Below are 17,315 nucleotides of genomic sequence, written 5' to 3'. Positions count from 1 at the left end.
TCAGAAATGAGAAATACAACAAAATAATTATTACACCGTTCTAAGCAAGATGTAATACCATCTGTTTTGGAAAACGCAGGTCACTAAAAATGTACCTGAGCTGTGGCAGAGGACTTAACTTGGGATATAACTGGGTCATCGCCTCACAATCAATGATGTCTACCTAAAATCATAGCCATCTGTATACAAAAGCTTTGTTTTACTGCACACACAGTTTTGTTTATATTGTGCCTAAGGTATGTTCTGAAGGGAAAATGCAAACAATAGTATGTACAAAGCCTGATCAACCACCTTGAAACCACCTGTTTGATATCCAGTGTTGTGGTGTGAACGGGGCACATAGAAAATAACTGGCGTTGATCCAGTGGAGAAAAACGTCAGTCATGACAAGGGCAAACAGAAAACTATTGTTATTTAAGTGTCCTATTCACACCCCAATGCTAGTGTAATCTGTGGTGTGAAAAATTCGGATATGCTTAATTTTTCTGCAGAGCACTGGATGACACGGAGACCACTGCACCACAACACACCACACTGCTGTTTGGAGATATGACTGAAGAGTAGACTTTGTACACCTCCAATAACGCAAAAAAAAAAAGTAAACAGTGCATTGTGTAGTGGTGCCTTGCATAGTAAAGCAAGGCACCAAACTTTGCTTTGCCACGGCCACCCAACAGACACCTGCCACACACTTAAACAGAAAGTTTTAGCATGCTGCTGCTGTGAACCCAGCCTTAATGTGGCTCTTTTCCTTTGCAAGGTTCCTATAGAGCCACTCTTTCTGTGTTCGTAAACTCTGTGCGTCTCCATGAACATGTAGGTACGGCAAGGCAAGCCACTCTACTGCTCCATCTTTCAAGCTAGTAGATGGACAGCTGCTGGTAACTGTGCTGTGTGTCCCTTGTGATCTTGTACTTAACAGGAACTTGAAGCATGATGATTGCAAGTGCTTGGGCAAAAAATAAAGAAATACTTTGCTGGGCTATATATACTTGTTTGATCTGGATTCATTTTTGAAAAAGAAAAAGTTTTAGCACTGAATACTACTTTAATTGCAGGTATCATCTAAAAGCTCTGTATTGCTGACACAAGTCTTGATGTCCTTGTAATTATAAAAGCAACAAAAGCAACAAAAGCAACAAATGTAGTACCAGATATAATTGGAAAAAAATACACTGTGGTGGTGCACTATTAAATAGTTCAAATGAAAATCCCAGACTAGCTAACAGACCTTTGGTGGAAGATCTTCCTCCTGACGTAACCAAGAACTTCGGTCAAACTTTTCAATTCGAGGAGGGAGGGGAGGATTCTCTGAGGTTGGGTCAGAGTTTTGCCTTGGCATCTCAGGTCGGTGAGATTTGATTCCTTCCTGGAATGCAGACATTCCTTTTGCAGACTGCTCATGTAATGACTGGGATGCCGACAAGGAAGGTCCTGGGGTCTTCACAGACACCAAGAGTGGAAGTTGCTACAGAGAAAAGGGAACCAATTAATAAATCATTGTAGTATACACAAGGAAACAAAAAAATAAAAACACAAATATAAAAGGGAAAACATTTCTAGCCTTTATTTCTTTTTTTAATCTCATTAAAAGCCAAGTGCACCTGAAAATAATATTTCATCAATGGGCTGGAACTGACAGAAAGCAACACCAGCACGGGTGGGCACTTGCTTCAATTAGGTGATCCTTGCTCTACCTCGCAAACCTCTCTACTCCCCTTCCTATGATGCAACAATTTTAGCCTGAAGCCAGGAAGAATAATGCTCAAAGTAGATTCCAATGCTGTGAACTTCAGTAAGGAGATACCACCAAAAAACTCTGAGAAATTAAAGTTTCAGAAGGATCCAATCCATTGGTATGCACCCTAATAATGAAAAAGTATTTTTTTAGGGACGTTGTATTTAACATGTTAAGGTCCATTAACAGTATAGGTCTATACTGGTAAAATGAGGGTTAGTGTGTCAGGATATACTGTAGATCTAATCTACCTCAATCCTAGTGTTTACTATACATATGCAGGTAAGCAAGCACATCCACAGGCATAACCCCATCTACACACTTGCCTGCAGAAAGGTGTGCCATCAAAGAGCATGCATTTCGTGTGTACAGTAATATCCAAAGTCATCACGCTTTTAACAGCGATGGCCACAGTTAAGTGGCAGGAAGCGAAACACATAAAAGGAAGCCTTTTCATAATGATCATCTTACTTAGAAGTGTTACTTACACATTGATTTGTCTTAAAATCTGTTTCCTAAATCTGGCCATACACACTGTGAATTTTGGCCAGTTCTTGATGAAGCGGAAGCTGTTATAATTTTTTCTTTCAGCCCACAGGCTGAAAAAAATATAACCGTGTATGGCCAGCTTAAGAAGCTGAGAAATAGGTTTGCTGCATTGTGCCTAAAACAAAGGAAACAAATAGCTTTCTAACAGCATATGTCACTGCAAGAATGTCAGGGAACCAAGTTTCCTTTGCCATCTCTGGTTAAATATATACTAAAAATATACTGTATGCACTGGATCCCTCATCCTTTCCTGCACTTCAGATACTACCGTAAGATACATATTACACACTAGTACACATATAAAATAAATTGCATTCTGGATGTCTACATTACAAGGTAGACACCAGCCGAGTATTCTCTCCAATCTATTCATAGAATTTAAAGAAACCTGAACTGAGTTAGGCATGGAGGTTGCCATTGCTGATCTCTCCTTCTGAAAATGACAGTTGTATGGATGTTATGTTTTTCTGAGTGACCTGGAGCAAGTGAATAGATCAGAAGAGCTCACCATGACTGCACTTTTGTTCTGGGTGAATGATCACTCCTCCTACTAGTATAAACATGTTCATAATTCACTTTACCTCCACTCAACTGCTAACTAGTTTTGTAATGCAACGTGATATCCTATCACAATATATTTCTTGCATATCAGCCAGCAAAATGAGTTCCAATAATTCTGGTAAATGTACACTCTATTGCCACAGAAGTTTGTAGACACCTGACTATCACACCTATATGGGCTTGTTGGACATCCTACCCCAAAACCATGGATATTAACATGAAATTGCCCTCCCCACTTGTGACCTTTCCACAAGAATTTAGGGTATGTTTGTGGGAGTGTGTGCCCATTCATCCAAAACCTGAGGTCAGGTACTGATGTTGGACATGAAAACCTGGATTTCAATCAGCATTCCAATTTATCCCAAAAGTGTTCAATAGGATGTTAGCTTTGTGCACAAAGCTCATGCTGTAACAAAAAATGACCTTCTCCAGAACCTTCACTGTCCATGCCTGAACTCTATTTGGAGGGTGTCAACAAACTTTAGGCTATATAGTATAGTTCAGGGGAATATTAAAAATTGTGCGAAATTAAGTTAATAGAGACCCTGTATTATTATTGCAATGGATAACACAGACTTAAATAGCTGTTAGATCAGTATTTTGTTTTAAATAAAATCACAAATATGACTTTCCATATTTGCATCGTTTAAAAAAAGTAAACGCAATTTCTGCATTGTCAGACTTTTCTACAATGTTGTAATCTGCAAATTACAACCAGCAAAACAATTTTCTTACAAAGAACTTTCTGTTCAAATGTAGGATTTCCCAGGCCTATAGGTTTATGCCTTTGGAGTAGAGAGAAGGAGAATGTGGCTGGACAAAACACATACTATTATTTTCCAATCTACCTGGAATACATTAGATGATTATTTTACGCGTATGGGCACATTAAGAATACATCTCCACATAACAGTATCTGTCACGTATATGGGCTACAAATATGATCCATTAGCTTTTGGTGCTTGGTGCTCAGCACAAAAGGATTATTATGTCATGCACTACTCAAATGCCCCTCTTAAACTAACTGCCCTAACCCTAAAACTAACCTTTGCTAAAGTGAACTTTACTTCTTGTTTGAATACTGATCCCAGCATCCTCTACAATGAAGACTAAGTCTCCTATGCCAAAAGAAACTCGGAGCAAAATTCTGGCATCATAAACAATTGATCTGCCATAAACAATCACACAGGCAGACTTCAGCTATTGTTGTGTGCTATTGCAATTAAAGAACTTCAGGATAATTTTTTTTATTAACCCTTGCAGTGGGGCACTCGTTTGTGTCTAGGTTAAAAAGAAAAAAAAAGTAACACTCACCCGAAGCTCTGAGCCCGGTTCTTCTTAAACCAGTCCTTCTTGTGTCTCTCCCCCTCCTCTGCAGCGGTCTAAGGTCCAGTAAATCATCATGTCTATACACAGTGTATAGATGCGAGGACACGGAAGAAGATTCCAATGCGGCTCTGTGATTTGGGTGGGCATATCTTTGCTATTTTTGTCCCTAAACACAAACAAGCACTTAACCCTTGCAGTGCGGGCATAGCCCCACTGCAAGGGTTAATAGAAAGTTTTCCTGGAGTTCTTCTTTAAATATATGGTCAATTCAAACATAACTGGAAGATTTTCACCAATAGAAAATGAAGGGGCTCACTATAGACCGCTTTGTACCCTAAAGATGACAAATCATAATTATGCATGTGCAAAAATCTAAATTCAGGTGACATCTTACCCTCTGTTTGGATAATGTGAATAAAGTAAGCTCCCATATTTTGTCCTAATGGGTTCCTTTAAGTCCCAAGGTAACAGTCAAGTTGTTCTAAATATTCTATATAAGTTTTAGACTTTTGATGTCTGACACAGAAAGGGAAAATATATTTTCCTTTGCTCAATGTACACTAGTGTTTATTTATTTTCTTCAGATCTACAGATCAAAGTGCAGGGATGTGATTGTTTCAACTGTACACGTACTACGCCTGAAGCTGGATTCACGCTGATAAGATGATGCAAGCCATAGGACATACATAAAGTTAGTTCCATTGTGGACAGAGCCAGTATTTGCATTGTTTGCTGCCTTTTCATCTACTTTTGGGGAAGAACGGGAAATAGATAAGACCTTTTTAGCTTGCAAACAGCAATCGGGAAAGACTTGTGTGAAAAATGATGCAGAAATAGGAAACAGTACTACAAATGGATGCAAAGCTCCTTTCAGAACTTGCTATTATTTATATAACTATAATTTCCCTATATGTTTATATAATAAAGAGCAGTATGAAAGTAAAATATGTATACTGTATATTACTACCCAGGAACTGGCATGCGACAGGGAGTGGTTACCTTCATCAGAGCACAGGTATATGCTTTCTAACACCGCCCCTTTAAAAGATATGTAAACTTACAATGTATTTTTAACTCTAAAGTGATCAGCTTAATTTAAACAATGTGTATTACTTTTAAAAAACAAACTTGATCCTATGTATAATTTATAATGTATATAAGCTGTATTAGTCTAATAGACAAGATGTAAAAAAAAAAAAAAACCTCAGAGTATTGCAGTATGCAATGATACCTCTCTTATTGGACTACATAATATTCAAAAGACAAGCTTTCGCGAGTTAACCTCTTTTCTTCAGGTCAGAAGCAATACTAATCAACATGATAGAGTTTACCACTTAAAGGAGAACTATGGGGTCAGTGTTTTTCCCTATAGTTCTCCTTAGGGAAACGGGAGGACACAAACTAGCGTCCTCCCGTTACCCTAAGCTCAGTATACTGAGACGCCGCAGCCGGAGCCGATCACGACTTAGACGGGATCCGCCCAGCTGCGTGAGTGACAGCTGGCTCTGCCTATCTAGAGGCAGAGCCAGCTGTACCCGCCCCCCCCCCCGTCCGTTCCGCCAGTCAGCGCTGGTAGATCGGAGCGGGGAGAGGGGAATCCAGCCCCTCCCCTGTCACGGCAGAGAGCCGTGACGGGATCGATAGGCGAGCGAACTCGGTATGTGTTCGCTCACCTCCCGATCTACTGAGCCGACCTGTGACAGTCTCATTGTCACAGGTCGGCTAGAACTATGAGGTGAGTGAAAAGCACTCACCTCATAGTTCTCCTTTAAAGAGAAAGTTGTTAGAGAAGGGGGGGAGGAGGTGTCATAAAACATAGGATGACCAATAAACACCTTTAACACAGAGCTATAAGACACTGTACATACTGTACATATTGTACATAGGACATTATGATGTGCTGTATATTTATGAAATGTTCTGGTAGTGTGTCAGGAAACCAGAATCCACATTAAGTCCCTCCTTTATGGTGTTGAGATGTAAAGTAATTTTCATCTCAAATGTTTTGTTTTCGTGAGAGTCTTTAAAATTCCCTTTGAGTACTTTATAGTATGTGGCAATAACAAAACGTAAACCATTAAGGGATCATACTCATGCACATCTGCTAATGTGGTGTACATGATACAGTGTTCAGCATGTGACAAAGGTTGTTACATTGGGAAAACTGGCCCTAAGCTGCATCTCAGGATGAATCTACACAGGAACTCGATCAATAAACATGAGGAAAACAAACATTGCATCCCAGTAGGACATCACTTCTCCCAGAAAGATCACTCCATCCAAAACCTCCAAATCAAAGTACTTAAAAGAGAATTTTAAAGACTGGTGCAGCATCCTGCATCCAGGCACAGTAATTGAGTACACACACTGCACAGACTATTTTAATCCACACCTAAGACTCAGCACAATGTGGCCATGCCAATTTTGTGGGGCAGCAAGCATGCCTCATATCATTCCCACACCATGGTGCCCCACTTTCTCATGTTCTATAGTCGGGAGAGTTGGTAAAGTCCTGCAGGGGGTATTTGTTCTACAAGTGGTTCATAATAAATAAATCAATACGTAAAATGCAGTAACTGCTAGGGTTGCACAGATACCAAGTACAGTACTCGGTACAAGTATGAGTACATGTACCGATACTTTTGAGCTCCAAGACTAGACTAGAGAAAAATTCAAAAGTTAGGAGGCAGATGTCATTTGTAAGCAGCACACGGAGCTCCTGGGATTTGTACATCTGTTTTAATGTACGATTTTGTTTTTATAAATATAAATAAAGGGATGCACAGATACCAGTGTTGCGAGTACGAGTACTGGTACTTGCCGAGTACTTACAAGTACGAGTACTGATACATTTTTGTTTATTGTCATGTGACAGTTTTTCTAAAACAATACAGACTAATGATTTCAGGACAGTGGTGGAGTGCCAGAGCCAGGTCCCAGCTGCAACCTCTGCAACCCTGGTAGTTTTCATGAAAATGCCAAGTATCAGCACTGGTACTCGAAAAGTATCTGTGCATCCCTAGTAACTGCAATTTCACTGATCATTTCAAAATTATCACATTAAATCTGATTAGTTGATATGGGTTCCTGAACATACATAACCTTCAAATCTTATTATATAAGCTGTTTGACAAAATTAACCATTACAACTCAGTGATGATGTGATATAACATAGTTACATAGTTGCATAGTATTTGAGGTTGAATAAAGACATTAGTCCATCAAGTCCAACCTATTAGAATCAAGTCCAACCTATTAGATCAAGTCCAACCTATTAGATCAAGTCCAACCTATTAGAACACTATGACATCTAAACAAAATAGTGGCAATATTTACTTCTACTTCCTTTATCTAATCTTTTCCTGTATCTCAAATGTCTGCCATATCACATTTGCAGATGCTGGCATTGGTGTTTGCTGGGCTCAATTCAATTTAATGATTATTTTCTATTGGTTATCTTATAAAGGTCCCTGTTTAAACATTAAACATATGAATAATTTCTGCAATACCTATTGCCCTTTTATTATCCTCTGACACAGAAATGAAAAACAAAATTAGATGCCTAGCTCTCTTCTACTTGCATCTCTGATAACAAAAAATGCTTTTGACTTCTATTGCTAATCATGTTCTTAACCCGAATGGATGCATAAAACAAAAAGGTGTGACATGAAAGGCAGTTTTCTAGGCATCAGGAGTGTTATAGATATAATTATTTTCATTCTCTCTCGATGATAATGTGTAATGCCAATTACTTGAAGAGATCAGAATAAAAAACTGTTCCTTTATACAGTCCCTTGTAAATCTTAAATTCAGTCAGGCTTGTGAACCCATGTCCAAGATTCAAGTCCGGGACCTCTCTTCATTTAGGCAACACTGCCTGTAACAGGACAACAAGGGAGCATACACTGAGTGGCCAGATTATTATGACCACCCCATCAGTACTTCGTTGGGCCACGAGATGACTCAACGAGATGACTTTGTTGGGCCGCCTCGTGACTCCACGAGATGTTGAAAGGTGATGCGAGGAATCTGACACTGCACTGTTGCCCTTCTGTTGTCTTGTACCAGTCTTGCCACTCTCCGTTCTGCCCTAACATTAACTAGTCGCTGACGGCCACAATTTGCACGTTCAGACCCAGATTTTCGGCTGACAGTCCAGTCTTTAAACACTTTAACAACAGCTGCTCTTGAACATTTAACAAATTCTGCTGTTTTGCTGATACTCGCTCCATGGCTGGAGCGCCAACAATCATCCCACGTTCAAAGGCTGTTAAATCGCATTGTTTACCCAATCTTCAGAAAAAAATCACTTCTACTGTCGTGGTAAACAACCTGCTTCCCTATTTATAATGGTCTGGCCCTCAAGAAACTTCAGCTCCAAATTATAGCTAATTTGCCTACAAACGCCAGGTGGTCATAATAATCTGGCCACTCAGTGTATAATACTGGTTTAGAGTGCTGATCTTCCCACTCCTTGTTTGATTGTTGCAAGTTAGGGGTTTTGCAGGAGTCATTTAAAATGTTTTAAATTAGACATAACTAAACGAAAATGTGTTTCTTCTATTTTCCTGGTGTGCCGCTTTAAAGTAACCATGCCGTAAAGGTCAGTTGGCCTTTCATCTACAACTGAGCTAGCCTACTGTTAAAGGGTCATGGTGATAAGAGATTAGTGGAGGCTGCCATTACTAAACTCTTTCATCCTGATACATTGAGTTCAATGCAGAATAGAAATAAGTAGTTCTGACACTTTTCTGACACTCGTTTACAGCATCCTTTATCCAGGATTGTGACTGCAACATACAGACATTCACATAAAGCCAGCCATCTCACAATTTTAGGAGGCAGCCTGCAAAGGCAACTTCCATTCTACTCTCAGTCACTTTAAAATGTAATCTAAATTTCTGTGCAATACAGGTGAAATGTAAATGGTTAAAGGTATAGGTTAAAAACTATTCCGACAACTGAATCACCATTGAGTATGCTTAAACCAATCAATTAATCTAAATTTTTCACAACATTGAGATTAAAACTCTTATTGACTATGATGGATTGTTTTAATCACTATTTTACTAGATCCAGATAAGAATTTGGCAACTCAGGCGATTGCCACATAGGCTGGTATTTTCTAAAGTACTTGTAGGCTTATTTTATTTTAGTTTTATTTAAAAAAACATTATCACTAGGCTATCTTCTGCAGCATCTATATATAAACAGTTGTAATGCTAGTTATCTTCTAAAGCTTGGTTACATACAAAAGTGTGGACTGGTGCAATACATTCCATGACTGCCTTTTAATTCTGTTGTGACAGCATAGAGTGCATGAGGAGAGGTTCTTAGTATTCGAGAATGTTCTGTAGATGCAGGTATCACAAGTTTCTCTCTCTACTACAAAATGTTGTGGAAGACAGGGTGACTTTTATGACTTTAAATCCCTTATGTATTTTATCTTTCATTCTTAGAAGAGAGCTCAGAAAACAATCTCGACATGTTCCGAGCAGTAGATCATAGTTCACATTGTTCTCACCCTAGAGTCAAAGTGTGATGTCACCATTTCCCTCACAAACTCTTCTCAGGCAATGAAATCAATGCCACCTACTGGCCAAGGTGGAGAAAAATTAGGCTTCTGAATTTATAATTAAATTCTATTAATTTCAGATAGCTAACATTTCCTGTATATAGACATTAAAAAGCAAGGTGGCGTCACTAAAATGAAAATACTTTGCGCTACTACCCAAACCACTCATTTCTAGTTCAGAAAACCCCCCAAAGTATAATAATAATTAATCATGGGTAATGTGTGATGCAATATCTTGCTTAAAAATTGCAATAACTTGCAATTAATACTGTGCAAGTTCAAATACAAAAAATTCTCTTACCAATAAAATGTGTTTTCTTTGCTTTTTTTTTTTATAAATCACCACTGCATGGAAAGTCCACTCCAAACAAAATGTGCTGCCCCATACCAGTGCTCTTCTGAACATCTCACCTTTTTTTATTGACTTAAAGTTCTAAAGTGCTCTATCTGCCACACTTGTCCCTTGGCAAAGTGTCTAAAAAAAAAATGCGTCAGAAGGAGGACCACTGGTACACACTAGCAGGGATCCTTTTTCCCTTGCTGAGGAGAGGTGATCAGATTCAGTCCGTCAGTGGCATGGTATTAACAAGTGGTCTAAACCAGTGTGGTTTATATTAATGGGAAATGTTAGTGTACTTGCTCTCGTCCTCATGTGGTTTTTATTACAGAAAATGGCAATACACTATCTGGCGTTTATCTTTTTTTTGCTGCATTACCTGTGAGGTGAAAATCATGGTAATGGCAAATCTGGGGAAGATGAGTGGCAGAAAAAGCGCTTTAGACCTTTGTTATGCTAACCTCAATACCCTCTGATCAGTTAATTAAAAAAACAGTTGGTGCTGGGCAGCACTTTTTGTTTAACCAGTTGACATCTACGCCATACAACCGATCAGCGGCTATAGAGCCGCTGATCGGTTGTATGTGAAACAGCCGTTAACGGCTGTAGTAACAAGCGGGTCTTTCCTGCCCGTGCGCGCGCGCGCGAGCAGGAAAAAAATGCCGTCTGACGGCAACCCGCAGATAGGAGTCAGCCGTCCGTCCGTTTTTTTCTTAACGGGCGGATGGCAAGAGGTTAAAGTGGTGATTATATATAAGGAGCAAAGCTGATTTATTGGTCGAGAGATTTTTTTTATTTCAACTGTTCATTTTGCAACATGTTTTCATTTTGTGGAAAATATGCATAGTATTTTGTATCACATTATTGCTACAATTTTTATTAAGCATGGAATTATATCACAGATGTGCTTGATTATTATTATTATAATGTGGTCCAACTAACACAAAAAAAAATACCTGTGGGTCTATTGGCCTGTGCATTGGCGGTGTCCGTGCTGGCTGTACTCCACTGATGCTAAAAGATTCTGATCTTGGAGGCAGGTTAGGGTCAGATATCCTGTTAGCTACTTTATGTGGCATTGCAGGAGAGCTCTGACGGTTGAGCCGAGAGCGTTCCTCTACCTGTAACAGAGAAAGCATGCCAAATAAGCCAAGCAATGGATGGTATCCCAATTAGAGCAATTGCCAACTCTCCACACTACATCATTAATATAAAAATCAATGGGTGAAATTATAGGAAACTCTATGTTAAATAGTAAATTAAACTGGCTACTTTTAATCACTTATCACAATATGATACCGGTTTGAAAAGTCCTGAGCACAACCATTTGTTTTTCACTTAATGTGCTCATAATGCTTTCATCAAGGGGAAGAAACATACAGTAGTTGTCTCCATTGCGCAGGTCATAGATTTATCCAACACACTGCAGCACAGTGGACAGGAAGTAGCAGAGGTGACATTCTGCATGGAAAAGCACACATGCTTGACAGTAGCTGCAATCATATTACAGGTTTAAAAAGATACAATACAAAAAGAAAACAATAGGTTACAGAATGTTCACAGTTTTCTTTTAAAGGACCAAGAAACCTAAAATACTGAGTGGCTTTTATAAAACTGTCACACATCAGCAGTTTTGTCACAGAGTAATAAGTGGTGAGGCGTTTGGCCATCCTTGCTCAAGAAAGTGTGCCACCAGAAATCCCTGCAATTCCTCTTGCTAACATGTTGATAAATGAATGTGGGGTCAGTGCAGCAGAGAGGACTGTAACAATTCCTTAGGATAAAACACAACAGTTACCGAGTGGCCACATCTTCCATCAACAATGAGCATTTGTGATATGCAACTGCTCATTATAGCTTAGAAACAAAACTATATACAACCTAGCTATTGCAAGTTAGTTTTCAATCTTTTAAATGCCTTGAAAATGCTGAGCTATATATTACTAAATTAAAGCTGGCTAAAATGTAAGAAAATATCACTGTACTCTCTCCTTTGGATTTATCAACCACTATGTAGTACATGGATAGCAGCCTATCGGCATGGAAGATGACAAAGAAAAGGCAGCAATTGCTGAGTAGGGATGCTCAATTGCTGTGCATAGCATTTTTCCTGTCAGTGAGCCAAGTAAAAAGACAGCCAGCCTTGTTTGCAGTAAATGACTGGTAGACCAATAACAGCCTTCTACACAATAACTATAACATTCCCATAGGTTTAGATGAACCAAACTAATTTTTTTAGATCTTCTTAAATCATTGCAATTCTTTGTACTGGGGCACTTCATGTTTTATCCGTAGTGTTACTTGGAGTTATTTGGATGTGCAAAAAAAACCTCACAGTCGTGCTCAAGTACACTAGTGCAAAACCAAACCACTAGGGTTCCTCTCAAGGGTCGCAAACACCAATCAATATTCAGGAAGGATTTCCACATGATTGTGGCACATCTTAAAGGACTGTAAGATCTGTTTTATATTTTCATCTATTTCATGATAGCAAGAGGGTGAAAGAAGCATCACTGCCATGTCCACTGGGATTGCTAAAAAGGACATTAGAGTATTTTGCCACCCTTCAATGACAATGACCTTCAATTCTGATAGGCACCAGTTTTTAATAAATATAAACTTATACTATTTTAATAAATATAAACATATATTGTATATACACACATGCATATATTCTATAAGCCAACTCATGTTTTATGTTGCTGGTCCACTCTACCCATTCACAGGTTTGGCAAGCCACATTTGGGATTGTCATTCTGCAACAGGGAATTATTATCTCTGCCTGCTTTAAAGGAAATAATACAAACCAGAAATATATAGTGATAGGACAGGCATGAAAGTAAAACTACCCACAGATGTTACACAATTACCACCAATCCAGTTGATTATGACTGGATAGAGAAATGAGCATATGTCCACCGACCGCATGTGACCGTGGCAGATGGCCACTGGCCAAATTTTTTTTTTTCTGGGGTGGTTAGGGTTATATGAAATGGATTTGTTCAGCTGACCGTTATTGTTACCCCAAGGAAAGGGTAACACTAGGGGTATATCCACAATGTATAACAAGGTCCACTCTGCCAAATGTATATTTATGTCATCGTGAGCATTTCACAGATGAATATAGCTGGGCAAGATTTTCCAACCAGCAATGCATCTCATGTTTAGGGTATCTAAACAGTTATCAGAAAATAAATACTGTAACAGGAGACTTTGAGGAACATTTAAAGTGTACATATCAACGGAAAGAAGCTTTAAAAAAAAAAAAGCACAAGAAAACACAACAGGTCAAACACATCAGTGTTTTAGATAAAGATAACAGCTAAAAAAAGCCATGTACATTTTTCAATGCAGAGCCATCTGTCTTAATATCTATTAGCACACAGTTTTACCACTGAGAAACAAAGCAAAAACAGAACTGCTAGCCATGCAAACTGACTCAATCTAAAAGAGCTTTAGTAATGCTCAAACATGCTTGTACGGAAACAGACAAAAAAATGAATAAATGTACGCCACACTAGAAAAGAAAAATTAGAAGTGTATTGCATACAAGAGAGTCTGACAAAAAGATTATTAATCGTGATTCCACCAAACTAACCAAGCACCTTCAGAAGAAATAGAGCAGTGTTCCCCAAACCCTGATATCACTAATGGGTCATTATTTTTAAATCTTTGTAGATATAATTACACAGTACTAGACTAAATATTTCACCATAATGTACTGTTAGGTTTTTCAAAGGATACATTTGGGAAACACTGTATTAGATTAGATCATAGCAAAACGTCACAGATAAATATATTGGCAGTAGGAAGACACTATACCATAGCAAAATGGAAAGATTTTTTTTTAGTAATGTAATTTCTTGATTTATATTTTAAACAAAAAGTTCTGGTAAATTATACAAAAGGAGACTAATATAGCTAAATATGATATGTGCATGAAATACCCTTTCTACAACAAAGCACAATATATGTAGGCCATCCTCATATGTGCTCTTATTGCAATGGTATGAATGGTGAATGTATTTTGTGTGTAACAGCTTATTAAGAACTAAAGGTTAGGTGCATTTGGCTATAGCTACCGAAACAAAACATGGGCCAGCTGGCATAGCAGATCAGGCCATTGGATCTATTTTCCAAACAACTACCCTGTTAGTGAGAGTAAAACAACTCAAGGGGTCAACTAATATCTAATTAAATACTAAACTGCTGAGATGGTATAATCTGTTTCAGTTACACAGTGGCCACAACTGTCAATGTATGTGATCACCATGTCCATTATACCTGTTCCCTCAACCATTCCAAACTCACACAGGACTATTCAAAAAGGCACCTCAAAAAGCACAAATAATGTGCAAAGTACAATACTATAGCTACCAATCAGATTTCCTTTTGTCAGATAGGTTGTAAAATGGTTGCCAATTGATTACTATGGGTCACTGCACGTTGCAGATCATCTTTGCACTGAATAAGACATGTGCCTGCTGTCCTTTCTTGGAAACCTGAATTTTTTTTCCTATGAAAGTATAATATACTGCATAGTTTTCATATGTTTGAGGATGATATTCTCTGTAATTGCTTCCCTGGTCTCACTAATTTTTATGCAGATACACAGCTAATCTGCTGACATTTGGGCTGATGATGGCTATTTTTCGAACTCTAATGCTGTTCTATTACTTCCCAAGATAAACTGGATTTTTTAGGCATTTGTTCTTGTACAATGTTTTGTTAAGGTGATTATGGAGTGGAGCAGCCAGCCACTTTCACAACTGCATTATCCATAAAATATAGCTCAAACACTGCCAAAATATACTTATGGGGAAAACAGGAGTAAGATAGTTAGGAGATGAAAAGCCTCAAGCTGGTGATGCAGAAAACAATGCTTACAAACACGAAGTGAGGACAAGCTCATAAAGACACCTGCTAGAAACTGCTAGATGACAGACATTAAAGATAGAAGCCCAACCAAGGGAGCTGAAAGGCTTTTACACTATGAAGTGCCAAAGGGATTCTGCTCAGATATAAGCCAACACAGCCAGTTAGGGTTAATACATGCTTTTAACAGCAGGTATAAAATGTTAACGTGTCTTGTAGATGGAGGAGACTCCCAAGACATACACTATTCATGCATGACCTCTCCTGGAGTGAAGTACCATTTATACACAAAGATAGCTTGTAACTATCTCCCTTGTAGCTATTTCATCCTTCACAGTAGCATGTTAAATGGTTCATGCATGTACAATTTGGTAAAGAATTGAAACCTCTCATGACCTTTGCCAATCCTGTATCTCTGGCTGGACTACATCCTTGTGAGCGAGACCCTTTAAGGGACGTTACTGATTTCCTCCCTGGTTCATTTTCTTGTGAGGTCACTTGGAGTAAGAATCTCACTTCATCATCTAGGGATTGCACTTCACTCTGTGTTCCTTGTGACCAATGCCCTGATTTGGAAATCTGAATTGAAGGCAAAATCATGGGTGGAGCTAAGTTGTCCATTTTCACACGATCTGATGCTTGCAGATTCTGAGAATTTGGCCTAGTTGAGGGCTGCCAACTAGTAGATGCATCTTTGGTTGCCAAGGGCACCTGCTGCTCGATAATAGAAGTGTGCTGCTGCTTAGCTGGAAGAACAGGCGAATTACTAAGAGATCGCTGTTGAACCTGGGAGTGGGATCACACAAAATTAAACTATTACAACACAACATAAAATAACTCACAATGACAAATTAGATTATTTAATGGAGCATGCACATCACATTGCTTTAGGATGTTGACTGTGAACAACTGAATATATGTTAATTTTCTCAACTAAGAAAAATTGTTAGAGATGGATCCTAATAGCATGCAGGGACTATTACCACAACTCTGTGGGTTTCTAAACCCGCAGGTTGTCCCAACAATAAAAACTAACCTACCATATTCTCTGAATATATTAGGTACTATTACAAATTTCCACCCTGGTCACATGCAACCTAAATGAAGTATTTTATGTAGTAAATAATTTTTTTAGTTTTGCAAAAACTTCAGGTTTAGCACAAGCCTTCACCTTCTGCCCCCACTGCAACAGTGCCAATGTTTATGAACTTGAACCAGTAAACTATTAGAAGTCAGGTACACATAATATATAGTATGCATCCATTGGGTAGTCCCTGATTCTTACTGCCCACTAACTGATGGAACACCGTGTGACATTATGGGAAAATAATTTCTGCTTCTCGAATAAACAAGAAATTGGATTATTATGGATTGCATTGTAGAGCTGCATATTACGCTTAACACAAACTGCAGATACAGATGTTCTGTAAGACCTATAGGCCAGAACATTACTTCTCTGTGTCTATCTCTGTGAAGTAGCAACCAAATGTATTGGCAGACATCTAATAATGTTGAAGAATGGGGTAGGGTATTCTGAATGATGGATTTAGAATAAGTAAATCATTACATACTAACCTGAGGCTTTAAAGCTGACCTTGATAAATTGGCCATCAAATAAATAAGGTTTTAAACCAAAAACAACCAAACAATGGCAAAAGCTTCAAAATAACCCTTAATACATTAAACAGCAACAAGAAATATAACACAACCTATGATCTTCATTAGTAAGCCACCATAGTAAAGGAGATCAATTGAAAGCAATTATTAAGAGTAATGAATGCAAAAGCCTTGCATTAGGTCATCAAGTTAAGATAAAATGCTTCATCGATTTCAAGACTGTTTGAATGCAAATAGCACTGACTGAATGACAAAGTAAGCGTACCTCTTTCGCCCATGCTGGCTTGTCAGTGGGGTTCAGCCCCTCCTTATAGTGATACAGTGGCTTCTTGTCCTGTGGTCTCTGCTCTTGCTGCCTCTGTTGCTGTTGCTGCTGCTGAAGAGAGACCAAATAGTCTCGCTCCTGCTGCAGTTGCCTTTGCAGTCTTTCCGCCTGCCTCTGTTCTTCTACCTGTTTGCGTTTGTATTCCTTTTGGAAAAGTGAAACAAAAACATTTGTAATGGAATGGTTAGACAGAACAAGTTTAAGGTGATATATCATCAAAACGAAGGCTATTCGATTTTTAGAGCAAGTCACAAGCACAGAGAATTTTCTTTGATGGCAAATGTTAGTGGCATGGATGATCAAAATGGATAATGTTTCGATCTAATCCTTCTAGATTTATGTCTGTTCAGGCAGAAGCACAAAGTCACTTTCACTGGACCCAGTACAATACGACACACTGTTGTAGTGC

At 38.6% G+C, this 17,315-nt stretch overlaps 1 protein-coding gene across 4 annotated transcripts in view; it reads right to left on the bottom strand.

Moving 5' to 3' along the window:
• The window catches only part of TNIK (TRAF2 and NCK interacting kinase), a 239,650-nt gene that overhangs the window by 44,454 nt on the left and 177,881 nt on the right, over positions 1 to 17,315 (bottom strand). For 3 of the 4 annotated variants that reach the window (XM_018553779.1, XM_018553780.1, XM_018553781.1), the window contains 3 exons: positions 16,847 to 17,050; positions 11,046 to 11,210; positions 1,232 to 1,468 (listed from right to left, as the gene is read on the bottom strand). In XM_018553779.1, the coding sequence (XP_018409281.1) occupies positions 1,232 to 1,468; positions 11,046 to 11,210; positions 16,847 to 17,050 (606 nt within the window). Of the gene's footprint in view, positions 1 to 1,231; positions 1,469 to 11,045; positions 11,211 to 15,360; positions 15,751 to 16,846; positions 17,051 to 17,315 lie in introns of all 4 variants that reach the window. The other variant, XM_018553778.1, reaches the window with a different exon arrangement.

Source organism: Nanorana parkeri, unplaced genomic scaffold (assembly GCF_000935625.1).
Source record: "Nanorana parkeri isolate BGI_ZX_2015 unplaced genomic scaffold, ASM93562v1 scaffold129, whole genome shotgun sequence".
Taxonomy (NCBI): Eukaryota; Metazoa; Chordata; class Amphibia; order Anura; family Dicroglossidae; genus Nanorana; species Nanorana parkeri.
The sequence above is the reverse complement of the archived record's forward strand: the minus strand, read 5'-3'. Positions and strand labels throughout refer to the sequence as shown.